Source organism: Amia ocellicauda, chromosome 11 (assembly GCF_036373705.1).
Source record: "Amia ocellicauda isolate fAmiCal2 chromosome 11, fAmiCal2.hap1, whole genome shotgun sequence".
NCBI classification, from domain to species: Eukaryota; Metazoa; Chordata; class Actinopteri; order Amiiformes; family Amiidae; genus Amia; species Amia ocellicauda.
In genome coordinates this window covers 3,888,118-3,915,371 of record NC_089860.1, presented here as the reverse complement: position 1 = coordinate 3,915,371, position 27,254 = coordinate 3,888,118, and the positions used below count along the sequence as shown (strand labels likewise).

Sequence of the window (27,254 nt, the reverse complement as noted above, 5' to 3'; positions counted from 1 at the left end):
TCAGCAAACTGAAGGCATGGCAGTCAGACGGCCAGAGTTTTGTTAGAGGAGATGTTCAATTGTTTGATGATGTAGAAGTGAACGTGGAGCCTGTCCTTAAGAAACTTAGAGGAGACAACTGCAGATTTTGACAGCATGACTGTGCAGGTAGTGGAGTTAATTCAAGTTTGTCTTGTTAAAGTGTGCTGCAGGACATTAGCTGATCACCTAGAGCATGGGTGGTGTGCGGAGGTATCGGAACAGCTGCACACTAAATTTAAAATAAAGTGTTGATTAATTGAAAAGTTTCCATGGTTGATTTTTATTTGATCAACTTTTAACCATTTTTAACCTTCCAATTGTGAGAGAAACCTTTGTCCAGCAGGGGGCTTCAAACTGTTTTTGACAGTCTTTTTTCTTCTGTTTGCAGGGAGCTGTTCTACCAGGCCAGACGAGACGAGACGGGGAGGTTCCGGTTGACAGAGCTGCAGAGTCCTGGGTCCTTGGAGCGGTCCAGAGGCCGAGGCAAGCGGAGATTGGGATGGACTGGGAGCGACAGGGGACCTAGCCAGAGGAGTCGGCGGACTCCTCACGGAGTGGGTCCCATCCAGAAGCCCGGCCGACCATCTACCCAGAGCCCGGCCTGACCAGGACTGCTCCCCGCTGACGTCACCAGCCAGGATCCAGGAGAGGCCTCAGATCCCAGGGACCGACCAGGCCGAACGGCGAACGGCCCTGAGGGAGGCCTCCTGCAGCCAGGGCCCGGACTTCTCCCTGCAAGGCCTGCTCCCTGCAAGAGCCCTGGAGGTGGAAGCTGCTCCACAGCCAGGTGGACTTGCCCCGACCTCCGGATTGAGAGCCTCTGGACCCTTTCCCAGGTAGGAAAGTTCAGCATGGCCCAGTGAACCGCCGGTGTGAGGCGCCATAATGCGGTGCGCTTCAGCCGAGAGGCTGGAGCCGAGAGGCTGGAGCCGAGACTGCGGCCCTCACCCGGCTGGAGTTTAGCAGGTCCGTGCTGCAGAGGGGCCTGGGCTTCGCCCCTTCTCAGCTGAACTGCGTGGTAAAACTGCCTGGACCTAGAGACGTGTTTGAGGTGAGTTTTAAGAACCCTCAAGTGCTGGAGAGTTTTTGGAATATCTATAGAGAAAAAAAGGATTGTATGCCCCTGAGTGACTTTGTAGTCGACGCCTTGACAGATAGAGAGATTAAAATCATTACAATTCAATTCTATAATGAAGCAGTGGCAGAGTATGATGTAGAGGTATGGCTGAGGAGACACTGTGAGATCCTTTCCGAAAGTAAGTGGGTCAATGATGAGGATGGGGTTTGGACCGGTGCTCGATGGTGGCAGGTGCGCCTGCAGGTGGAAGTGGCCGCCATCGGTGGAGTACGCCACCTGCCGAGCACCGTAGTTTTAGGAGCAAACAGGGGGCTAGTCTTCTACCATGGCATGCCCAAATTGTGTAGGAACTGCGGGGCCCTGGGTCATTTAGCCGCAGCCTGCACTGTTATTAAGTGCAAGGTCTGCGGCGGAGAACATCTGACCAGGGCCTGCAAGCAGGAGAGGACCTGCAACCTGTGCGGTGGGGGAGGGCACCTTTTTAGGAATTGCCCCTCCTCCTATGCAAACAGGGCGTGGGCCCTCGGGGGTGGTGGAGAGAGAGAAAATCAAGTGGAGGCTCCTCCAAAGGAGATACCCCAAGATACGGGTAGAGAGGAAACAGTCCTCAGGAGTCTCATAGGCTCCCTCTCCGACTTTGGGTCGGAAGTGGAGGCAGAGGGGGAGTGGACAGTTGTGGCGGGGAAGAGGCGAAGGACAGAGAAGAGGAGCATGGGTGGGGGGGGTGCGAAGAGCAAGAGGTTTAATTCTGCTGGCTCTCCCCCCCCCGCCAGCTCCCCCCCCCGCTGCAGAGACCTCTCCCTCTCAATTTTATACGCCCCACTCCGAGTCCGGAGCGGAGAGTTGTGGGCCTTCTCCACTCCCCCCAGTGGGCATCCTGGTGGAGGACAGGCCCCATAATAGTAACATCCCTCCTGCCCCACGCCCTAGACTCTCTCAGGGGAGGGGTCAGGTGTGCCCTCCCGGCAGTAGTGGGAGAGCCGCAGGTCCTCAGGAGAGGAGAGTCAGTGTCTTTTGCCAAGAAGACCTCAGGGCCGCAATGGCAGAGTCACTGGCGCTGGGGGAGGAGGCCTGCGGCAGCAGACAGCTGGGAAGGGAGAGACCACCCCCTCCCCCACCATTAGTTAAAAGAACGACTAGCGGGGTCTATCCAGTCCTCTACTCAGTCGCACACAAGGCCTCTGCCCTGCCATCTGCTCGTCGGGCCTCGGCTACAAGGGAACCAGGAAGAACCTCCAGCACCACAGGCCCTGAGCCCAGTGGAGTTTCGCCAGCCTTACTGGGTGGCGGGAGCCGAGCCCCCCACATAGTCTTCCTAGAGGATCAAGCGGTGAGGCAAATGGTTGAAATGATGGGTGCGAGCGCTGAGCTAGGTGAGGGAGAAGAGAGAAGTGGAGAAGAGAGAAGTGGGGAAGAGGAGGGATTCTTTACATGATTGTTACGGAGCGGGTAATTGCCCTCACTGCCATTATGGCTTTAACTATTATATCTATAAACGTGAGGAGCATTGCTGAGGTGAAAAAGAGGGCCGATGTTTTAAACTCTCTAGCTGGTATGAAAGCAGACATTATCTGTTTGCAGGAGTGCGGCACCCCGTTCCAAAAAGAATATAAAGATCTCCGGGACACTTGGACCCTAGGCGAATCTTTCTGGTCGGGGTCCAACGTGTCCTGAGTGGACGGGATTGCCGTACTCCTGAAAAACCCATTTATATCTGTTAAAAAATTTAGGGTGATTGAGGCGGGCAGGTTGGCCAGCCTCGACTTTAAATACAAGGGGGCTGTATTGAGGCTGGTCAATGTCTATGCCCCCACCAGCCAGAGAGAGAGAGAGAGAGAGAGAGTCCTCTTTCTCCCTCAGCTACGCCCGCTCCTGATCGGCACCTTACCAGTTATCATTTCAGGTGATTTCAACTGTGCTCTGAGGGATGTAGACCGGAGTAAGCCCCGCAACGATAGATCCAGCAGGGACCTCGCTGCGTTCGTGGAGGACTTTGAACTCTGCGACGCAGGTCGGGACCTGGTCCCCTTTTTTTACCTGGGTGAGTTCTTCTGGCTCCTCCTTCTCCAGGATAGATCTTGTCCTCCTCAGTAAGCCAATGGAGAGGACCGCCATGTCTTCGGAGGCGGTCTTCTTTTCAGACCACAGGCTCCTGACGACAGAGGTGCTCATCCCGAGCACACGGGAGTCGGGGCCTGGGGTCTGGAAGCTCAACACCTCTCTGCTCGATGACCCTCATGTTATTAAGACCTTTAGCAGACGCCTCGAGGAGTGGAGGACCCTGAGGGACCTTTTTGATTCTCCCATAGAGTGGTGGGAGATGGTGAAGAAAAGGACCAAGGGCTACTTCATTCAGCTGGGGAAACGGAAAGCTCGCGAGAGGCGGGCGAGATATTCCCATCTAAACGCCCACCTACAGTGCCTGAGTCTTTTACAGCTCAGAGGCTTCGACCTAGCCGAGGAGGTGGCCCGCGTCAAACTGAGTCTCTCCGCCCTCTATTGGGAGGAGCAAGAAAAGATCAAGGTCCTTTCCAGGGTCCGCATCATGGAGGACGACGAGAAGTGCAGCCGCTTCTTCTTCAAGAAAACGAAGGAGAGGCGGCCTGCAATATCCTCCATGATCGACTCCTCGGGGCAGGAGGTGGAGGGCAGAGAGGCTGTTGAGACAGTGGTGCGGGACTTCTACAGGGAGTTGTACGATCAGAAGGTGGTGGATCAAAATCTGATCCATCATTTTCTGTCCCTGTTGGAGTCCCGCAACAAGGGGGACGAGGAGGCGGAGGAGTATCCAGAGATCACCACCACTGAACTCTCCCAGGTGATAAAGAGTCTTAACTCTGGAAGGACACCGGGTTCCGATGGGATACCTGCTGAATTCTATAAGATCTTTTGGGAGGTGCTTAAGGAAGATCTGGCTCAGGTCTTGGGGTCGATGTACAGAGAGAGTAGACTGGCCCCTTCTATGAAGAGGAGTATCCTCTCTCTTCTTCATAAGAAGGGAGATCCAAAGGATCTAAGGAACTGGCGGCCGGTCAGCCTCCTGCGCACTGACTACAAGATATTGGCCAAAGCACTGATCCCTCAAGTCGTGGGTCCCAACCAGGTCTGCGGTCCCCGGGGGAGATCGGCGGCCGACAACGCCATACTGCTCAGGGATGTCGTGGCCTACTCGAATGAGAGAGGGCTTCCCCTGGTCCTAATCAGCCTGGACCAGGAGAAAGCCTTTTTTTTGGTTGTTATGTTTTTTTTTATTTGTCAAATACATTGACTGTTTGGATTTTAATTTTAAATGCATCGGACTGTTTTGGTTTGTTTTTTATTTTATCATTTTATTTGTTTTTTGCTTTGTCTGGTGCATTTTCAGTTATTTTCAATGTATTTGACCCTTTTGTTGGTTTGCAGTTTTGCTTTAATCACAAGTTTGTTTTATTGTTTTATGCATTTGTTCATTTCACCTTTACTTTGTTACTTTTCTTCAGCTAAACACTTTATTCTATCTTTTTTGTCCTCTTCTATTTCCAGTACTTTTCTACTGTTTAACTAATCCTTTTCTATATACCAATTGAAATCTCTTTGCTGTCTTTATCCTATAGTTGTTTTTCTTGTCCTACCTTATATCCTTTACTTGTTTCATGGCTTCTTTCCTATCTATCCCATTTCTGTTTCCGTCATACTGCAACCCCACAATAAACTAATGTTTAATAATTGACACAATCGACGTCCCTGAGTTTGCTGTTTGTCACCCTTGCTGACGTAATTTAACTGTTTGTAAAGGGGGCAGTAATCACTCAGTTTGGAGGGCAGTGCGACTGCTCAACAGTCATGCAGGGTGATCGTTACAAGTGGTATATGAAAACAGCCTTTCATTGTGCCTGCAGTTATTTTTCTTGGTACTTGATCATGTTACAGTAATGTGCTGCAAACATGCGAATGATTTATTGATCATTTTAAAAAAAATGAACTTGCGTCTGCAGTTCACACTACTTAACTGAAAATAAATGTATGTAATATTCAGTACATATTTTACCTTCTCCTCTAATTTTTAATTACTATACTGTAGGAACGTTTTATTGTATTGCATTAAAAAGTATTTTTGTTGCTATACTAACAACTAGTGGTTCCAGTGGACCCGGGGCACTGAAAACCCAGGCAACCCGGACAATTTCTCAACCCCGCAAGGCAGGGTTTGGCATAGGTATAAAACCGGGGTTGACGGGGACAAAAAAACCCAAACATTTTTCATTCAGTGATAAGATTGAATGTTCATTCAGTAACCTGTCGGCAAAACCTACAATATAATTGAGCACCTTTGCAAAATACGAGGAACTCAAGAAAAATGTTCCGATCCAAGTTCGCCTTGGTTCAACTTCCTATAAGAAGTAAACAGCCAATCAGCCAAATGAAAAACTTATCCAAACAAGGTATTACAAACAGCTGGGGGCTCTAAAAGTTCACTTCAGTTAATACAAATTATCAATACATAATAACTATGTAAATAAATAATAATAATGCAGTACTGGAGTCCCCTCCTGGGTGTATTCCTGCCTTGCACCATATACGTGCCGGGACCGGGACCGGGACCGGGACCGGCTCCGGCTTCCCTGCGACCCTCACCAGGATAAGCGTTTTCGAATATGGATGGATAGATAATGCAGCATAACTGAGTTTGTGTATAATTTCGGCTCCACGTAAAATACAGACACAAAAAAGGCGTTTATTATTTTACTTATTTAGTATTACCTTATTGATATGGCCCGGGGTTCTAGTTTAATGAATAAAATAAGGGTAAAAAAAACAAAGATTTCAGGAGTTCAGTCAACTAATATGTTTTAGGTGTCTAACAGTGTGTGACAGGGTAATGTGTGCGCCTGCAAGGTACCGTGATGCGCACACTGTGCTGAAAGCATTGTATAATCGCATTTGAGAGAGAACACCATTGGAATAGTTTAGAGTGAGCTTCGTGTTTTTATTTATTTTTGTTTCCATATTGCTTATTTTTCACTATTTATATGCATATGAAATTTGTCATCAAGCCCAGGTGCCCCGGAGACCCCGGGCTTATCCCTTTTTAAACCCAGGCCTGGAAGTTTCTCCCGGTTTTGGACACGCTACTAGCAACAATGCGAATCAATGTTAAAGTCCACGCTTACAGATGTATGGTGCTGATGCGCACACAGCGCACAGCTGCAGCTCAGCGTTGCTCAGTCTATGAATTTCGGCGGCTCTGGCAGTGGAATGCAGGAGGATCAGGGTCTCCGCTCAACTGCTACATTCCAATCTGCACACTCGGAGCGGCTGCGCAGAGCAGCTGCACGGAGCTGCGTTTCGGTGCCGTTACTTGCCAAATGCTGGACTAGCATGTAGTTGTGGTGTAGTTCACACAAATCAATTAAAAATGTACCGACTATCCAATCCAAACGTTAGGCAAAGGTTTTGTACTTTTGAGATGTGGTGGTATTAATATTTTTACTTTTATATTAAGTTTTAAAACATATTTTTAATGACACTAGGTACAAAAAATCCAAGATGGCGGATTCGGTAAAAAAATGCAAGTTTTTGGTGCGTAAAAATACATTTATTAGGGTTAATCACAATTTAGCTTTTTTTCATATTGCACATATCTAAATTAAGGCATAATCTAACCATTTAAGTGTAGCTTAAAAGTGTAGCTTTAGTGCATTTTTAAAAATCGATCGACCACCCTACTTTCACACATCCTCTTGGTGAGAAGACCACTTGGAAAAACCCTAAAACAGTCTAGAGCTCTAGACATTTCTCATTATTAGACATTACTAAGTAGCTCTGTGTGAAGAAAATACGTATTTAATAGAGGTTCTCTTTTCTTTCTTTCATTTTTTCCTCCCTAAGGACTCTGGTTTCTTTTTCATTCTTTATACATTACTGTGCAAAGGTTTTAGGCAGGTGTGAAAAAATGCTGTAAAGTAAGAATGCTTTCAAAATCAACATGTTAATAGATTATATTTATCAATTAACAAAATGCAAAATGAGTAAACCGAAGAAAAATCTACATCAAATCAATATTTGGCAAGACCACCCTTTGCCTTCTAAACCGCATCAATTCTTCAGGTACACTTGCACACAGTTTTTGAAGGAACTTGGCAGGTAGGTTGTCCCAAACATCTTGGAGAACTAACCACAGTTCTTCTGTGGATTTAGGCAGCCTCAGTTGCTTCTGTAATCCCAGACAGACTCGATGTTGAGATCGGGGCTTTGTGGGGGCCATACCTTAACTTCCAGGACTCCTTGTTCTTCTTTATGCTGAAGATAGTTCTTAATGACTTCTGCTGTATGTTTGGGGTCGTTGTCCAATGCTGCAGAATAAATTTGGGGCCAATCAGATGACTCCCTGATGGTTTTGCATGATGGATAAGGATCTGCCTGTACTTCTCAGCCTTGAGGAGACCATTTATTCTGACCAAATCTCTCAACTCCATTTGCAGAAATGCAGCCCCAAACTTGCAAGGAATCTCCATCATGCTTTAATGTTGCCTGCAGACACTCATTCGTGTACCGCTATCCAGCCCTTCAGCAAACAGCCTTCTGCTACAGCCAGCTATTTCAAATTTTGACCCATCAGTCCAGAGAACCTGCTACAATTTTTCTGCACACCAGTTCCTGTGTTTTCGTGCATAGTTGAGTCGCTTGGCCTTGTTGCCACGTCGGAGGTATGGCTTTTTGGCTGCAAGTCTTCATGAAGGCCACTTCTGACCAGACTTCTCTGGACAGTAGATCCCACTGTAGACCCACCAGGGTCCCACGGTTTTCTGCCAATTCTGAGCTGATGGCACTGCTGGACATCTGATTGCGAAGGGAAGTAAGCATGATGTGTCTTTCATGGTCCTCAGCGTTGCCTGTTTCTTTGTACTTCTTCAAAAGAGCTTGGACAGCACATCTGGAAACCCCTGTCTGCCTTGACATTTCTGCCTGGGAGAGACCTTGCTGATGCAGTATAACTACCTTGTGTCTTGTTGCTGTGCTCAGTCTTGCCATGGTGTATGACTTTTGACAGTAAACTGTCTTCAGCAACCTCACCTTGTTGGCTGAGTTTGGCTGTTCCTCACCCAGTTTTATTCCTCCTACACAGCTGTTTCTGTTTCAGTTAATGATTGCGTTTTAACCTACATATTGAATTGATGATCACTAGCTCCTGTTTGGTATAATTGTTTCATCATACACCTGACTATTTGCCTACAAAATCCCTGACTTTGTGCAAGTGTACCTAGAAGAATTGATGCTGTTTTGAAGGCAAAGGGTGGTCACACCAAATATTTGTAACGTACCGCGGGGCACGGGAACAGGGGACCCGGTTGCGGTGCATGGTAGAGATGGTCAGACAGACGTGGGTCGGGTACCGGCAGAACAGGGCAATTAAGGGCAAGGCAAAGACGTGGTCACAGGCAAGGGTCAGGCAATCGGGCAAACGGGCAATCACGAAGAGCAAGGTCGTAGTCGGGAAGTCAAGCAGGAGGTCAAGGAAGCAAGGCTGAGACAAGGCTAAACGAGGCACGGGGAGAATGCTTGGAATTATAGACAGCTGACAAAACTTTGCAATGTATGAGACAGTGAGGGGTTTATAAGTGTAACAGAAAACCAGGTTGAGAGGTGCAGGGCGAATGGGAGCAGAGGGTGATTGTGGAAGTGCATGGGTTTCAGGAATGTGATTGAATGATTGAATGAAGGGAGCTGGGACAGGTGACTGGGAAGGAAGGGTGATGGCAACATCTAGTGGAGGAAAGTGGAAGTGCTAGATGGTAGCCATGACAATATTGATTTGATTTTGATTTTTTGTTCACTCACTTTGCATTTAGTTAATTGATAAATATAATGTCTATTTTTGAAAGCATTCTTACTTTACAGCATTTTCTCACACCTGCCTAAAACTTTTGCACAGTACATGTACATTCATTTTATACTTGGTCAGTTGAGATCTGGGGTCTTTGGACGATCCTAATACAGCATGTTTGGAGAAAGCTACTTGTTACTCATAAACTACACACAGCCCCCACCGCTTCTACAGATATCTCTCCGCACATTCAGCTCCAAAGGAGCCATGAGGGCTTCACCTCAAAATGTAAACAGACCCATCCAGCCATGAGGCTGGTCAAATTCAACATCAACAAATGCCCTGAAACTCCACCCTACGGTATGCTAATTATTAAGTGCCCTGAAACTCCACCCACCCACCAATGGCTTCCTCACAGTTAAGTTCTGCATGGAAATACTTTGACAAAGTAAATTACAACACTGTTAAATGTATAATATGTGCAGTGCAATTAAACTACAACAAATCTACAGCTGGTATGTTAACCCACCCAAAAGCAAAACAACCTTCTGCGAAACTAGCAATGACCAAAAAGGAAAGAGGAATGCAACAGGTTAAGGTTATCAATGGTTTGTATACTTTGGTGGTAAAGAATAGCAACACATAATGTATGGTTTAGTGATACTGATAGCCTTGTTGTCCCGAGGTTGTGTACATGCAAGGGAGACCTGTCTTTTGCATATCAAGTATCAAGAATTTCTCAAAATGTTCCTAACACTCTGAAGACAGAATTTGATGCACTATCCTTATTTAGTTTTAAACATGTCATCAGGCAATTACTTAAAACAACATGCTTCTGCTTTGTAAATAGGGCCAGTTAACTGATTTAATTATAATTGTATTTGTATTGTATTGTATTGTTTTAGTATTTGGAATGTTGTATCACACATTCATTAATGTGTTGACTGTGTCCGAGGACCCCCTTGTAAAATGAGGAAAAAATTATAATAAACATTAATATTAAGCTACATAGATAGCCAGCTATTGCGATGTATTTTGTATTCACTGGGACTTGAACGCACAGGTATGTTTCCAAACGCAGACCGGTAGTCTCCCTTACAGAAATTAAGTTTGCTGCTAAATAGTATACCAGAAGTGTTTGCCACTACCGGCTCACTTTTAACAAACTTCTGGCAAATATTCTGGTGAACCTCTGGCAAATATTTAATTGAACTTCTGGAAAACAGTGTGGTGAACGTCTGGCAAACAGCACAGCTTTATTTTATGAGAACATTAAAGGATATGTGCACTGAATTTATTTAACCATCATGATGATGAAAATAATAATTACAGGGAAATATAACTTATCACTGTGATTTCGTAGTTGTATTTACTGGGGAGATAAAAACTATGCATTCTTGAGTATAGACAATTACAACTACTCACACCCTTTACATATATAAGTAAAATCAACACCGATCATAACCATTAATTCAAGTTTATTTTGAGACTGGTATGCAGATTATTGCAGTCTCGAATGAACATTACAATTTTGTAAACCGCCACAAATGTGTTATTTCTACACAATGCTTTAAATGCATAATAGAATAAAGCAAATTATACCTTGTGGTTCTGCACTTTCCAAAGATGAATACTCCCAAACAATTGATTGCAGACTTTTCTCCAAAACCGAAAGTTAAATATAATACTAAATACTTATTCTATTTTACTGTAGAGTAAAATATATATTTAAACTTTAATGTTTCTGGTTGGGGTCTATATTAACAACTTAAATGACAGCGGAATTAGTATTCTTATTATATTAAATATATGGTTCATAATTATACACATGGTGAGTATGAAACACATGCGCAGTATGAGCTTAGGCGCCGCGTCTGAGTGACCTGCGCGCGCAGCTTCCCGTCCCAGATCACGTGAAAAACTAACCACGAACATTTAAACAATCTTGTAGTTCTGTACACTTGGCTGATGTTAATTAGCGTTTTGATAATGATAGTATATTTTTGTCACTGACTAAATCACCTTTCTTAATGTCACCGTTAATAATGTAATGGCGAATATGACTTCAAATGTGTCTTGACGTGACCTGAGAGGAGGCTGGCGTCCCGAGTCGCCGCCAGACCCGAGAGACGGCTTCAAGATCAACTGCGTGAGGTGAGTTAATTTATTGCAGTATATTATGACGTATTGTTTCGTATATAATAGTAATTAAACTATTTCATAAATGAGGTACTTCTTACATTTACACTTAACATTTATATAATATCCCCATAACAATGGTAATGATTTTGAGTAGGCCTGGATATGAAACTTTTTTTTGTTTAAATTCTAACTTAAATATTTACATTATGTATTGGTTTTGAAAAGTTAATGTAATCAATACAGTGGATATTATTGTATTATGGTTTGCCGTTTACATGATCGATATGAATGAACCTTTCTTGTTTGTTTATGCCTCAGAATGGACATGTTAACCGAAACAGTAGTTTGGGAAATGGCAGCTACAGGTGACGTGTGTCTTATGGGAAGAAGAAACACTGGGTGTTATCAGTGAAAAGGACATTGTGTCTATGAATGTCCAAACATGAAAATATGGAAATTCAGTCACTGCACGCTATGGGAAGCAAACACGCGCTGCCTTCGTGTTATTAGATCAGGTACGTAGGACCTCTGTATTTCATTTTAGGCTTAACTTTTTTAAATGTTCATTGCTTGGATAAAGATGTCTGATGATTATTATTATAAATGTCTGCAATAATAACCCAAATATTTTATAAATGTTGTCCCAAATAGTGTTACCCGGCAGTATTTAGCAAGGTATAGGTGCTAGAAATAACGTCACTGCCAAAATGGTAGGTGTATTTTAACAGTGAGAGACAGAATAACAACAAAAAAATCCAGAAAATTGCATTTAAAAAAAGTTATACATTGATTTGCATGTTAATGACGGAAATAAGTATTTGACCCCTTTGACTTAGTACTTGGTGGCAAAACCCTTGTTGGCAATCACAGAGGTCAGACGTTTCTTGTAGTTGTCCACCAGGTTTGCACACATCTCAGGAGGGATTTTGTCCCACTCCTTTGCAGATCCTCTCCAAGTCATTAAGGTTTTGAGGCTGACGTTTGGCAACTCGAACCTTCAGCTCCCTCCACAGATTTTCTATCTGATTAAGGTCTGGAGAATGGCTAGGCCAATCCAGGACCTTATTGTGCTTCTTCTTGAGCCACTCCTTTGTTGCCTTGGCTGTGTGTTTTGGGTTATTGTCATGCTGGAATACCATCCACGACCCATTTTCAATGCCCTGGCTGAGGGAAGGAGGTTCTCACCCAAGATTTGACGGTACATGGCCCCATCCATCGTCCCTTTGATGCGGTGCAGTTGCCCATCCCCTTAGCAGAAAAACACCCCCAAAGCATAATGTTTCCACTTCCATGTTTGACGGTGGGGATGGTGTTCTTGGGGTCATAGGCAGCATTCCTCCTCCTCCAAACATGGTGAGTTGAGTTGATGCCAAAGAGCTTGATTTTGGTCTCATCTGACCACAACACTTTCACCCAGTTCTCCTCTGAATCATTCAGATGTTCATTAGCAAACTTCAGACGGGCTTGTACATGTGCTTTCTTGAGCAGGGGGACCTTGCGGGCGCTGCAGGATTTCAGTCCTTCACGGAGTAGTGTGTTACCAATTGTTTTCTTGGTGACTATGGTCCCAGCTGCCTTGAGATCATTAACAAGATCCTCCCGTGTAGTTCTGGGCCGACTCCTCACCGTTCTTATGATCATTGAAACTCCATGAGGTGAGATCTTGCATGGCGCCCCAGACCAAGGGAGACTGACAGTTATTTTGTGTTTCTTTCATTTGCGAATAATCGCACCAACTGTTGTCACCTTCTCACCAAGCTGCTTGGCGTTGGTCTTGTAGCCCATTCCAGCCTTGTGTAGGTCTACAATCTTGTCCCTGACATCCTTGGACAGCTCTTTGGTCTTGGCCATGGTGGAGAGTTTGGAATCTGATTGATTGATTGCTTCTGTGGACAGGTGTCTTTTATATAGGTAACGAGCCGAGATTAGTAGGAATCCCTTTAAGAGAGTGCTCCTAATCTCAGCTCGTTACCTGTATAAAAGACACCTGGGAGCCAGAAATCTTGCTGATTGATAGGGGATCAAATCCTTATTTCCCTCATTAACATGCAAATCAATGTATAACTTTTTTGAAATGCAATTTTCTGGATTTTTGTTTTTGTTATTCTGTCTCTCACTGTTAAAATACACCTACCATTAAAATTATAGATTGATCATTTCTTTGTCAGTGGGCAAACGTACAAAATCAGCAGGGGATCAAATACTTTTTTCCCTCACTGTAAGTATAGCAGCATATTGTTGTGTTCAATAACTGCATACAGTATGTTTAAATATTGGATGATTTCATGATACAGACAATCATCACAGATTCTGAAAATTAATTGCTTTGCTGGTCAGATCTGCGCACATCCTGCACAACCTGAACGCGCCAATGTATTATTTGGTTGTATCAGATGTAGACTGTCAAATGTGTTAGACTACTGCATGTAGTTACTTTATTGCCATCATATGTATTTGTTATTGTACACGTTATGCTGCCATTTCTTTTATGCACTAATCATGTAAAATGTAAATATCCTGTGTTTTATTAATACAAAAAGAACCAAGCTCATTTGATTATTGCAATATGATATGAGTCCTGAGAAAACACGGAAGTGAATCACGAAAACAAACCCAAGTTACGAACTGAGCACATTTATACACAAAGCAAGTGTGAACAGCAAGCACACTGATACATTGTTTCAAAGCAAACGAACTGAACCGATTTCGTTTGAAACGAACCCAGTGTGAGGGGGTAACACGTTTGCCTGTATAGAGAGAGAATGTATTTTGCATGATTTATTGGTATATAACATCTGGCATATGTGTGACAATAGTTAGCATTACATACGCCAACCTGTTGGTTCATCAATAACACTCAGAATTGCTGCGACTATATTTTCAACCATTGCGATTTCTAACGACGTTTCTAGTTACGGTCACAAGTTCTTGGTCAAAGGTGGCTTAACCTTTGTGTTGTGGACTAAAAAATGCTCTCCTATTCTGATTGGTTACATCAGTCGTCACGAACGGACTTGATGCTGAATTTGCAGGCAATCATTTTCCTGTTCCATTCACACAGACCCGTTGCCGGCAAATTGCCAGCAATTAGACTAGGACCATTGCCGGAAAATTGCCGGCAACGATTTGCTGGCAACAACCCATTTGCACAGACATTGCCGGCAATTGTTTCAATGTGAATGGGGTTTCTGACAGTACTGGAAACATGCAGTATCCTGCTTCGCTAAAGGGGACAGAAACCAAGACTGGTGTTCATGGTACACTCTCACCTGGAAATCCTGGATCATCTGTTTCACTGCGCTGGCATCCAGCAAGTCGCACTTCTCGAAGCGTGGGCGGGCACGACTGAACCCGCTGCCCACTGTGTACCAGTCATGATTCCGGAATTCTTTGTACACCGCCCTGCCCAGCAGCCCTGTAGCGCCAGTCACCAGCACCCGCCTGAAAGGGGCATCGATTGGTTCCTGTTCGAAATAGGACACAACATTTTAATTGAGTGAAGCATCTGGATTGCGCTTTTAACTATGAGAATTTAAACCAGTAATGGGTGACCCTGGTACTGCAGGGTTTCTTGGTCTCTTTACTTGACATGCCCACCTGCTTGCTACCTGGAAAAAATGCTTAATTGGTTCAGCTGGGCAAATAATTGGTTCAGTTACATAATTGAGAGCTCATAATTGAACCATATGGCTGTTTTTTAAACTGTGTAGTGGGAAAATGTACTTTTATTATTTTCTATATATTATTTCTATATTATTGTTTCTTGCGGTTATAGTATTAATTGTTTCATTTTTGTCTATGAAGCAATCATTTGTTTGTATTTACCCCTGGGAACTACTTTAATTATTAGTTTTCATGCAAGAATGCTACAGAAATCTACCAAAGTAAATTCACTCTGCCTCTGCCTTAAGGCTCACTGTTTCTTGAATATATAGGCCTACAGCTACAGTCTTTTGAATACCTGATCAACAACTATCAGTATGCATGGGGTAAATTAAACAATAAAAAAGGCAAACAGAATGCTAGGGTATATTGTCAAAAGTGTAGAATTTAAAACAAGGGAAGTAATGTTAAGACTGTACAATGCACTAGTTAGACCTCATCTGGAATACTGTGTACAGTTCTGGGCACCACACTTCAAGAAGGATATTGCTGCTCTAGAGGCAGTTCAGAGGAGAGCAACCAGACATATTCCAGGTCTGAAGGGAAAGTACTACCGAGAGACTGAGGGAACTGAACCTTTTCACGCTGGAACAGAGGAGACTACGTGGGGACTTGATCCAAGTCTTCAAAATCATGAAGGGCATCAACCAAATCAAACCAGAGGAGCTTTTCCAGATCAGCAGGGACACATGCACCCGGGGACACAAATGGAAATTGGGCATCGTTTTTTGTGGAAAAAAAAAAAAATATCCTACAAGTTGCATAGTTTATTTGTTTTAAATCAATTGTAAATTCAGGGGGTAAACTGGAATTGAGCATTTGTTATATAAGTAAATAGAAAGAAGGTTAGTGAAAATTATAACATGATTCATAACATCGCTAAATTAGAATGGGTGACATAACAGTGTACCTGTTAGAGAAATATGAAAAGACAATGAAAGACATTAAAAAGGGCTGGGACCCAGAGTGGTTGCCAGACCAACACATCCAGTGGTGGAAGGAACAGAAGACAGACAAGAAAGCTATAGGGGTAGTGATTGTGTGTAATGCATCACAAAAGACAAGGAACCTGATAGAAGAAAAAAAAAAGTATGAACAGAGAGGGAAGGGATAATAGAAAGTCAGGCAGAGGTAAAAGAGTTAAAAGAAGAAAATATGAAGTTGAGAAAAGAGTTAAGACAGGCTAAAAAGACAACTAGAGTTGTATGCAGAGTTGCTGGTATAAAGAAGTGTAAAGTAAAAGTCAGCAATAGAATAAACTGGACAGATGAGACAGATGGGAAGCCTGAAAGTGTGCAGGTTTATATGATGATGATGATGATGATATTGATTGGGATTCAGATGAAGAACCTGTAATTGAAAGTTCTGAGTCAGAAGAGGAAGAGCCACCGTAGGCTGTAGGGGGTGTAAATTATTATAGAGGGCCTGCAGAGCTTGTGAAAGAGCGCAGGGAGCAACAGCGACAACAAAGGGCAGGACAATTGCTGAAAAGGGGGATTCGGTCCACATATACAAGAGGCATAATTGTTTTGTGTTAATCCAGGAGATGCATATGACACTATTGTAACTTGGGCAGGATCCCTGGAATCGATGCAGAGTGAGCAGAAGGCAGATACAATTGCAGCAGTAAAGTGGGACAAAGAAGAGGGATTAGTAGAAATGTGTTTCAGATGTCAGAAAAAAGGACACAGGAAAAAACAGAGCACCAAACAGAATAACAAACCTGTGTGCCAAAACTGTAATAAAGAGGGGCATGAAATAGAGACATTTTTCCATCCAGGTGGGGGAAGAGAAGGACAGGGGCGAAGGAAAAATGATAGTAGAGTGCAGCAGGCTTTTCTATTACATACACCATTGTCAGCACCAAACCCCAGTGCACTATGGCAAGCTGTTGTGACATTTAATCCACGATTGCTGATATCAAGAATACAATTGCTGATATCAGCAATTCATGGTATGCTGTTGTGACATTTAATCCTTAACCGGATGTTAATTATTATGCATTTTGGTTAAAGAATACAATTGCTGATATCAAGAATTAACTGCCAATTGTTGATATCAATTGTATTTTGGATATCAGAAATACATACTAAATAGCTTCCGGTTCTATTTTTGATATCAAAAATGCATACTAATTAGCATCTGGTTTCGGCTGCTTTCCGTGTTATGGTTACTCCCCTTCTTCGGAAAAGTCCCCCAGTAGATGTGAATAACTCAGCTCTCAGACTGGCATCCTCTCATTGTTAATGTCTGACATTGCCCTGTTCACTGTTGAACAACCTCAGCGGTATTGCCATTCTCTACTTGCATTTTTCCTGTTTATTTGTGTTTATCCTTTGATAGTTTGTACCATATGCATTTATCATATATCAAATTAAAGAACAAGTTGTGGCCTTTCGTATTATAAAGGGCTAATCGGCTGACAGAGTACAAACAAAAACTCGAGCAGATGCAAATTAGTCCTGTACACTATGAGAAATGGCCAATTTCACAAGCCTGTAGCTCAGGCTGGTATCTAGTTTCTATATTTTATTATTTATATTTTGATAAAACGTATTTGATACATGTATTTATAATGATCTGAAAATAATGGGGCGGGTGTAAAGGATTAAGTTACACGTCAACGAATGTTAATTAGTATGCATTTTTGAAATCAAAAATAGAACCGGATGCTATTTAGTATGCATTTTTGATATCAAGAATGATCTGATATTTTTGATATCAGAAATTGTATTCTTGATATCAAAAATGCATACTGTAGTGGGACAATTTTGAAACCGTAGGTAGATATGATATGACGATATATATCATATGACGATAGAAAAACGTCTATCGTTTCATATTATGCTCTATCATTTATATTGTGGCGTCACAAATCCCACTCTTTACGGTAATATTTTTCGTCATTAGGACGCTTTGCATTCTTCCCGGTTCTTCCACACGTGTCGGATGCGGCAAGAGATGTGCATCAGAAACACAAACGGACATAGAGGAGAGTGAACCGACACAGAATAACCAAAATAGACAAAAGTAACTTTAATGCGCATGCGCACACGTTCTGCTCCGCTCTTGTTGCCGGGCTAAACTCGATCTGCAGGCACCCCCGACAATACGTGATCGCTCCCCCCGCCCCTGCTAGTTTAGACGGATATAATTTGTATAAAAATTAAAGAATAATTGTTTGTTTGCATTTTAATAAATTGCAAAGCAATGCAAACAGAAAGTTTCATTAGATGGTGAAGTGGTACTACAGCTTTTATTATTATTATTAACTATTTTGCATTAACACGTGCTGTACCGAAAAGTAGAATCGAGACGAGACAGTCAGAGGAGAAATGTCCCTGTCTAGCAGATGTTAAATGTGCCACTATAAACCTGGATGTGGTAAATCTGCCTGAATCTATAGCATTTTACAGCGCATATCTTGCGGGATTACTATTACTTGTGTTATTGTTGTTATGTGACAGTAAATCATGTGTATATGTATGTCATATATATATACACACACACACATACACTCACCTAAAGGATTATTAGGAACACCATACTAATAGTGTGTTTGACCCCCTTTCGCCTTCAGAACTGCCTTAATTCTACGTGGCATTGATTCAACAAGGTGCTGAAAGCATTCTTTAGAAATGTTGGCCCATATTGATAGGATAGCATCTTGCAGTTGATGGAGATTTGTGGGATGCACATCCAGGGCACGAAGCTCCCGTTCCACCACATCCCAAAGATGCTCTATTGGGTTGAGATCTGGTGACTGTGGGGGCCAGTTTAGTACAGTGAACTCATTGTCATGTTCAAGAAACCAATTTGAAATGATTCGACCTTGTGACATGGTGCATTATCCTGCTGGAAGTAGCCATCAGAGGATGGGTACATGGTGGTCATAAAGGGATGGACATGGTCAGAAACAATGCTCAGGTAGGCCGTGGCATTTAAACGATGCCCAATTGGCACTAAGGGGCCTAAAGTGTGCCAAGAAAACATCCCCCACACCATTACACCACCACCACCAGCCTGCACAGTGGTAACAAGGCATGATGGATCCATGTTCTCATTCTGTTTACGCCAAATTCTGACTCTACCATCTGAATGTCTCAACAGAAATCGAGACTCATCAGACCAGGCAACATTTTGTACGTGTTGTGGCTTCACAAATGCTTTGCTGCATACCTCGGTTGTAACGAGTGGTTATTTCAGTCAAAGTTGCTCTTCTAACAGCTTGAATCAGTCGGCCCATTCTCCTCTGACCTCTAGCATCAACAAGGTATTTTCGCCCACAGGACTGCAGCATACTGGATGTTTTTCCCCTTTCACACCATTCTTTGTAAACCCTAGAAATGGTTGTGCGTGAAAATCCCAGTAACTGAGCAGATTTGTGAAATACTCAGACCGGCCCGTCTGCACCAACAACCATGCTACGCTCAAAATTGCTTAAATCACCTTTCTTTCCCATTCAGACATTCAGTTTGGAGTTCAGGAGATTGTCTTGACCAGGACCACACCCCTAAATGCATTGAAGCAACTGCCATGTGATTGGTTGGTTAGAGAATTGCATTAATGAGAAATTGAACAGGTGTTCCTAATAATCCTTTAGGTGAGTGTATATATATATAACGGGTTGGGGGGCCCGTCACAAGAAAGGGCTGTATGTAGGCGGGGTCTGGTATTGAAACACACAGTAGGAAGGCAGGCAAAGGGTACAAAACAGGCTTGCTGTTGGTTTATTGTTTCCCTAAAGGGCAGGCACAGTGTCAAAAAGCAAAACAAAACCTAGCTCTGTCCGAGCACTAACTAAACGTAAACAATCCCTAACTACAAAACAAACAATAGCAATAATGGAGCTGAACACCGGGCAAACAGAAGCACGACAGGGGCAAGGCAGGTTCGTAGTCACAGTCCGTAATCAAAGTTCGTTACCAATGGGAGGTTGTCAGACAGTCCGGGGTTTAAGAGGCAGAATGGTCCAGGTCAAGAAAAAGGATCGTAAGCCAGTGAATCTGTCAACTGTGAACTTATCCCTTCTTTCTCCTGCTCTTCCACTCTCGCTCTCGCTCTCGCTCTCACTCTCGCTCTCACTCTCGCTCTCGCCTCTCTCCGTCGTCTTCTCGCCCTCCTGTGCACCTTGCTACCCCCAGCCAAGCATGCACACACTGGTTCGCTTCCTTCTTCCTTTTATAAGGGAAGTGGTGGGCGGGGCTATGGCCATCAGGAGCCCTGCTGGCTTCTGGGGTTTGGAGTCTTGGAGGAGGGTTTTTGTAGTCTCCTCCACTGAAAGACCCGCCCTGACCCCAGCCTTGCCTCTGACACTGCCACAATATATATATATATATATATATATATATATATATATATATATATATATATATATATATATATATATATATATATATATATATATATTATATTTATCCCATAACATAACACACGTAATAGTAATCGCACACCACTTGCGCTGTAATATGTTGCATTCTGCATATATTTACTAAGACAGCCTGCATGTAGTATTTGTTGTTTTTGCATATTTAATGATTAACGAAATACTTGTAGTTTGAATGTCTTTGGTCTTATTTTGTAGCTTGATTGGATAAAAACAAGAAATAGAGATGTATATCGTGCATCGCCCAAACTTCTAAAAATATTGAGATATTACTTTTAAGTCATATTGCCCAGCCCTACCATAGGTATTCAGGTTTAATGTAAGTATATGGATTATGAATGGTTAATGTATAGGAAAGAGAGTGTCAATAAGAGGGGTTGCCACCTATTTTAGTATCATCTGCAAATTTGACAAGTTTGCCAACTATCCCAGAATCCAGATCATTAATATAGACTAGAAAAAGCAAAGGCCCTAATCCTGATCCCTGTGGAAGTCCACTAACAACCTCACTCCAGTTAGAAGCAATTCCTCTTATCGACACCCTCTGTTGCCTATACACCAACCAGTTCATAATCCATCTATTTACATTATCCTGAATGCCTACAGCTTCCAATTAGAGGATCAGTCTTTGGTGTGGAACCTTATCAAAAGCTCTTTGAAAAACTAAGTAGATCATATCATATGCTTTCATGTAATCTACAGCTGGAGTTCAAAATACTCAAAATATTCTAATAAATTAGTAAAACATGATCTGCCTCGTCTAAACCCATGTTGACCATCTCCAAGAATATGGTTTTCATTACGATGCTCCTCTATTTCCTGTCTAATCATTTGATCCAAACTTTTACAAGTAATGCTGATTGGTCTATAATTTCCTGGCTCAGTTTTGTCCCCTTTCTTTTGGATTGGTAGGACATTCACACTGTCACACAACAGTTTTCCAATCATTTAGCACATCCCCTGTTCTAAGTGTCATTTAGAATAGTTTAGTTAGTGGCCTATAAATAATATCATTTCACAATTTCTTTCAGTACTGTTGGAAATATACCATCTGGCCCAGGTGATTTGTTTGTTTTTCATTCTGCTAGTAACTTTAGTACCTCCTCCTCATCTATCCTGATCTCTCTTAGGGTTTGACTAGACTGCTGTCAACCTGTGGTATGTTATCCGTTTTTTCTTTTGTAAAAACCTCTGTGAAATACTCATTTAGAACATTTGCTACATCTTGTTAATTTTCTAAGATACTTCAATTTTTGCCCTTTATCTGTTCACTTCCTGCTTTATTGACCTCTTGCTGTTGTAGTACTGAAAAAAGCTCTTTGCATTAGTTTTAGCTCCAAGAGCTATGTTTTTTTCTATTTCCCTCTTTGATTTCCTGATCCCTTTCTTTAACATCTTTGTAGTTCAACATATTCTTTGTATTTTGTTTAGTCTCTATCCCTTTTGTATGCGCTAAACAAACATTACATACATTTTCTTGCATACTTCTATTAAACTGATTTGGCCAATGTTTTTTGGTCCTCAATTTGCTAAGTTTTGGTACAAATTTCTCCTGAGCCTCAAGTTACTACTTCTTAAAATATAACCATCCATTTTCAACTGAATCTGTATCCAGAGTACTCCAGTCTAACTCTAATAGCGCTTCTTCCACCGACAAGGAGCCGGTTCTAGTTTGGAGCCGGTGCCTAATTTGGAACCATTTTTTGCTTTTCCACCGCAAAAGAACTGGCTCCATGCCGGCTATTTCTGGCACCAAAAACTTGCTGGTCTGGAACCTAAGAACCAGTCATGTCAGGGGCCGGGGGGCGGGGTAAACACGTCTCCACCAAAAGTTATTTGCTGGAGTGCAGCCGCCATGCAGAGACGCGATCAGTGATGAGAGTTTTGATTAGAAATGAGCAAAATCAGCGAACAGCGGTCTATCAGAGAGAGAGACACTACAGTAACAATATGGTCTCACCAGGTCAACTAACTAGTTAGGAGTTGGCAAATGGCAGCAATGAAAGACAACTGAGCGTAGCTTCCATGACAGGAAAGACGTGTTACAGCGATATTATTATGATGATGGTGAGTTAATGTGACGATATAGATTAGACAGAAATGTTTGTTAATTAACTGGTCATTAACTGGTTTGGTGTTATGCCGAATCCAGCATCTCTACGAGTCATGTGTCCCGGGTTGGTTTGCGCATGATTAATAATTTATGAATAAATTCATTTTCTTAGCACAGGGCGAATTACACACATCATACATATTGTACAGTAAGAGAAGATCAAATACACAGTAAGAGCTGTGTGATGCTTTTTGCGCTCTCACACCAGCAGTTCTGACAATGTATTATTAATAATAATAATAATAATAATAATAATAATAATAATAATAATAATAATAATATTATTTATTTGTTAGCAGACGCTCTTATCCAGGGCGACTTTCAACACACAGGAGCATTGCTGCGTGTCTGGCAACAGGGACAATGCAACACTGATTTGAGACCATCATCCCAGACTTCATTAATAAGCAAAATTTCCCATCAAACCATTAACATCACCTTAGATTGTCCGACAGGTTATTGAACTGCCCACGACTGCGCCGTAAATACCCCCAAATACCCATCCATAATCAATAGGATAGCCTATACTGATTGTTTTTTTTAATCAAGAATAAAACTAAAAATACGCCACAAAATTAATGAAAATGTGAACTTTGTGTGCGGTGATGAATGCATGTTAACTCTAACTTGTATTTTATTCAATACAGTAAAAGTGTCTGAAATAGCAAATCGGTGTAAATCCCTTAATGCATCAATAAAACTATATGAATATGCAAAGATAACACAGCCTTTTATTTTTATTTAGTTGTATTTTAATTTCTGCTACATGTGTGATCTCGCGTTTTTTTGTTTTGTTTTTTACAATGTATCTGTGCTGTGTGTAGACGCTTTAATGAGTTTAATTGTGATGGTTAAATAGGGTTTAAAGACGCAGTCGCCTCGGTGCTGATTATTATTGCCGTGCGTTTCTCTTCTACTCCGTGCTTGGGAACACCCACATCCAGTGACGTCAGCGTTCAGTTCCAAAACCGGTGGAAAAGCGGGCCGGTTCCCAAAAAGATCAGCTGATTCCCAGGCCGAGCACCGGCTCCGGCTCCAGCACCGGCTCTTTGTCTGTGGAAAAGCGCTATAAGTGCCGCCTCATACCTTCAAGGTTTGCTTTCCTAATATTGTAGACCATTGTTTTAGACTTGGTCCTTGTTTTTTGAAAGTATGCCTCAAAGCTAACCATATTGTGATGACAGTTTGTCATTGGTTCTCTAACTAAATAACTAGTGGCCCTCTGACTCTCTCTTGGTCATTTGAAAAGATCAAGTAAATGCATGCACGTTCCCTGACAAATTGAGTTAGAAAGCAGTCATTTGCCATCTCAACCATTTCTATTTCTGCTTCTGTAGTCCCAACTGGGCTTTCCCAGTCTATGTTTGGGAAATTGAAATCCCCCATTATAACAGCCACATTCTTGCTACATGCAGTCCTGATTACATTGTATAGTGCAACAACTCTCTGAATATCTGAAATTGGTGGTCTGTAACACAATGTTGAACTTTCTAATTTCTGCCGGTCTCCCTGGCCTGGCACATGGTTCTGGGATTATTGCGGAGAAAATGACCGTGGAAGTTCTGCTATTTAGTTTCTTTCCTAATTATTTTAATTTGTCTTGCAGAACCTCTGCCCTACCTTTGCCTATGTCATTGGTTCCAATGTGGACCATGGCCAGTGGATTTCCCCCAGCATTGGCCAGTAGGCCCATCTACTAGTTTAGGGAGATCTGCAACCTGAGCACCAGGCAGGCAAGATACCATGTGGGTCACCTTATCACTAGAACACAGTGTGATCTATGCCTCTAAGAAGTGAGTCTCCTACTATAACTACCTCCCTGTTCTGGGGGGAGAGTGGGCACCGTGGTGCTCAACTGCCCTCCCATCACCCTCTGAGCTGTCACTGTCCAACTCGGTGTCCAGCAGTTGTAACCTGTTCGGCATTTTTAGCTCTTGGGATGTCTCTAAGGGATGTGCATACCCTTTTCTGTGGTTACGACCCATTACACAGCAGTTCTCTACACTTTCCTGCTCTAAGGTCTCAACTCTCCTAGGTTTTGGTGTGCACACCATCTCTCTCATGGGTGGATTTACCAATTCTTCCATATCACCAATACAGCACAGTTCAGCAAGCTGAGCCTCAAGATCACAGACTTTGATCTCTAGAATTTCCACAATGCTGACAATGTTCACACATGAAATCTACTTGGATGAGTTCATCCAGAAAGGCAATCATTCTGCAAACATGGCACTGTAGTGGCCACATGCTTCTAAATTTTTCAAGTTTTGGGCTCTTGGTTTCTGTCCCCTGGTCAACTGCTTGACTTGTTTTGTCACTGAGAAACAGCGCAGCTCTCTCAAGAGCAGCTTGACTTAGCCTTTTGTCAACCTGCCCCCAATTCACACCTAACTGGCTGGATCCACTTGGCACAACTCACTTAACTGAAATCCTGAAAGTCTTCGACTAAAATCACCATTCCTTCAACCTATTTACTTTCACCAACTGAGCAGCTGTACCGAATTGACTCAAATTAAGGCAAACTACAGACAAGATTAATTTCAATTAAGACAAAATCAGGAATGGTAAGACTGTCTGAAATTACAACACAACAAGATGGCTGCCTCTCACCTGTACCGTCCTTTTTATCTTAAGAGAAACATTGCATTATTAAACTAGAAGATATATTTCAGAGAATCGTGTTTGTTCAATTTTCTTCCAGTAATACATTTAAAGCACATTTTTAAAGTTTTTGAGGACAAAGGCTTTTCATTGCACAATGACAAGTTAATTGCTATTAACAGGGTCAATGTTATGCATCACCTGATAGTTTTAAGATTGTCCCTTCAATGGAAAGCAATTATGAACAAATGTCATCAGATCTCTTGAGACATGATTTCCTTTGTTGTCTTACATTGTAAATTTTTCCCCTCATACTACCTGACAGGACACTTTACCTCTAATTTAGCTGATGGTACTCATCAGATTTAGCCAAAGCCTGTAGCTTTGGATCTTTCCTCTGTGGACAAGCTGGTGTCTGTTAACAGCTATGGCTCTAAATTAACAGGCAGTCCTGTTCATTTGGTCACATGTTCAGGACCCTTTTCCCGAATTAAAAATGGAAACAGTACTTGATGGCTAGTTTGCGGATCCTTGATCAGACAAAGTATAGGAATTTATAAGCAGGTGGGTCAAAGTGTCAGTTGATTTTAGGGCATACATGTTTTCCTCTTCAAATTAAACTTATTTTTTTTTGTTAAAGCAACAAATTGCATGCCTTGTATGACCTCTGTGTTTAAACATGTTTTTCATCAAGTTATTTATTATAGTAGCCATCTTAGGATCATACCTTTATGGAGGTACTAGCTTGTAGATAAAGGCATTACATGCTAAGGTAAAAAGACAATACATGCGTTTTATTGCACCCGAATAATGAATCGCCTAATAAGGATGTTCTTCTCATATATATTTGTCCCTTGCCAAAATAAAGCTAATTAAACCAATTTCAACATATCTAGCCTGTATAAAATAAATTTGTTAAAAAGGCCTATCCTTCAGTGGACAGTGCACTGTGGAAAGTAAAAGCTCTGTGGAAATCTAAATCATGCACAAATACCTGGATTAGGCCTATAAACCTACAAGGAACTATTCAAAGATAAACAGTAAATAAGTTAGTGTACAAGGTGGTATAATAAGAAATAAAAAATACAATGTATTGTAATAAATCAGCGGTGTCCAACCCTTTTCATATAGAGCCACAATCCCACAGGAAAAGCTTTGGTGAGTTCTGTAATGGTGTACAAGCAACTGTAGTGAAGGATCACAATACGATATTCTTGAACAGCAAGATTGCAGCAGAAAAAAAAAAAAAGAATGATCTCAACCCCATTCACACTGAAACAAATGCTGGCTAATTTGGTGGCATTTTTTTTTTTTTTAAGGCAAGGTCTGTGTGAATGGGTTTATGCCTGCATTTCGACACCAGCAATTTTCCACCTTGGGACCTTGTCTAAATGCCAGCAATTTGGCCAAGAACTTGTGACCATAACAAAAAATGGCGGAGGTTGAAAATAATGTAGTCGAAGCAAGAGTGTTATTGATGTACCAACAGGTTGGTGACATATGTAATGCTAACTACTGTCACACCAATAATGGTCAGAAGTTACCAATAAATTATGCAAAATATAATCTCTATATAGGCAAATGTGTTATTACACTGCATTACAGTGTACACTGATGGTAGTTTGTTTAGAGTTATTTAATTTGATTTTAAGGCAGTAATGTAAAACTAAAAAAAAAATGAAAAAATGAAATAAGTTGTTATAAGCATATCAATAATTTGCAGATCTGCACACACAGACTTTTGGTAGATATACAGACGGATGACAAATTAAAAGAAAAACCAACATAAAGTGTCTTAGTAAGGTGTTGGCCCACCACGAGCCACCAGAACAGCTTCAATGCACCTTGGCATAGATTCTACGAGTCTCTGGAACTCTACTGGAGGCATGGAACATCATTCTTCCAAAAGATATTCCCTCATTTGGCATTTTGATGGTGGTGGAACATGTTGGTCCAAAATCTCTCATAGGTGTTCAATGAAGTTTAAATCTGGTGACTGCGAAGGCCATAGCATATGATTCACATCATTTTCATACTCATCAAACCATTAATTGACCCCTCGTGCCCTGTGGATGGGGGCATTGTCACCCTGGAAGAGACCACTCCCATCAGAATAGAAATGTTTCACCATAGAAAAAAGGTGATCACTCAGAATAAGTTTGTAATGATTTGCAGTGACCCCTCCCTCTAAGGCTGGCGTTCCCAAAGTGCGGCCTGGGGGCCAAATGCAGCCCTCGATGATGATTGGTGCGGCCCCCCAAAGCCAACCTTCAACAACCCCTTTTCTGAACTTTTACAATATTTTTACACTTTACAATGTAATTTGGGGGAAATAATAAAACAAAGTTCATAAATGTTCCCTAACAGAAATTTATAGGAAATAAAAAGGTATGATCATTGGTTAAGTTTCCCTATAGCTTAACAGAGCCTCTGGACCCCTCACTGT

At 42.1% G+C, this 27,254-nt stretch overlaps 1 protein-coding gene across 2 annotated transcripts in view; it reads right to left on the bottom strand.

Moving 5' to 3' along the window:
* Nucleotides 1–27,254, bottom strand: part of mat2b (methionine adenosyltransferase 2 non-catalytic beta subunit methionine) — a 60,995-nt gene that overhangs the window by 18,381 nt on the left and 15,360 nt on the right. For both annotated transcript variants that reach the window (XM_066716413.1, XM_066716412.1), the window contains exon 2: nt 14,315–14,509. In XM_066716413.1, the coding sequence (XP_066572510.1) occupies nt 14,315–14,509 (195 nt within the window). The remainder of the gene's footprint in view (nt 1–14,314; nt 14,510–27,254) is intronic.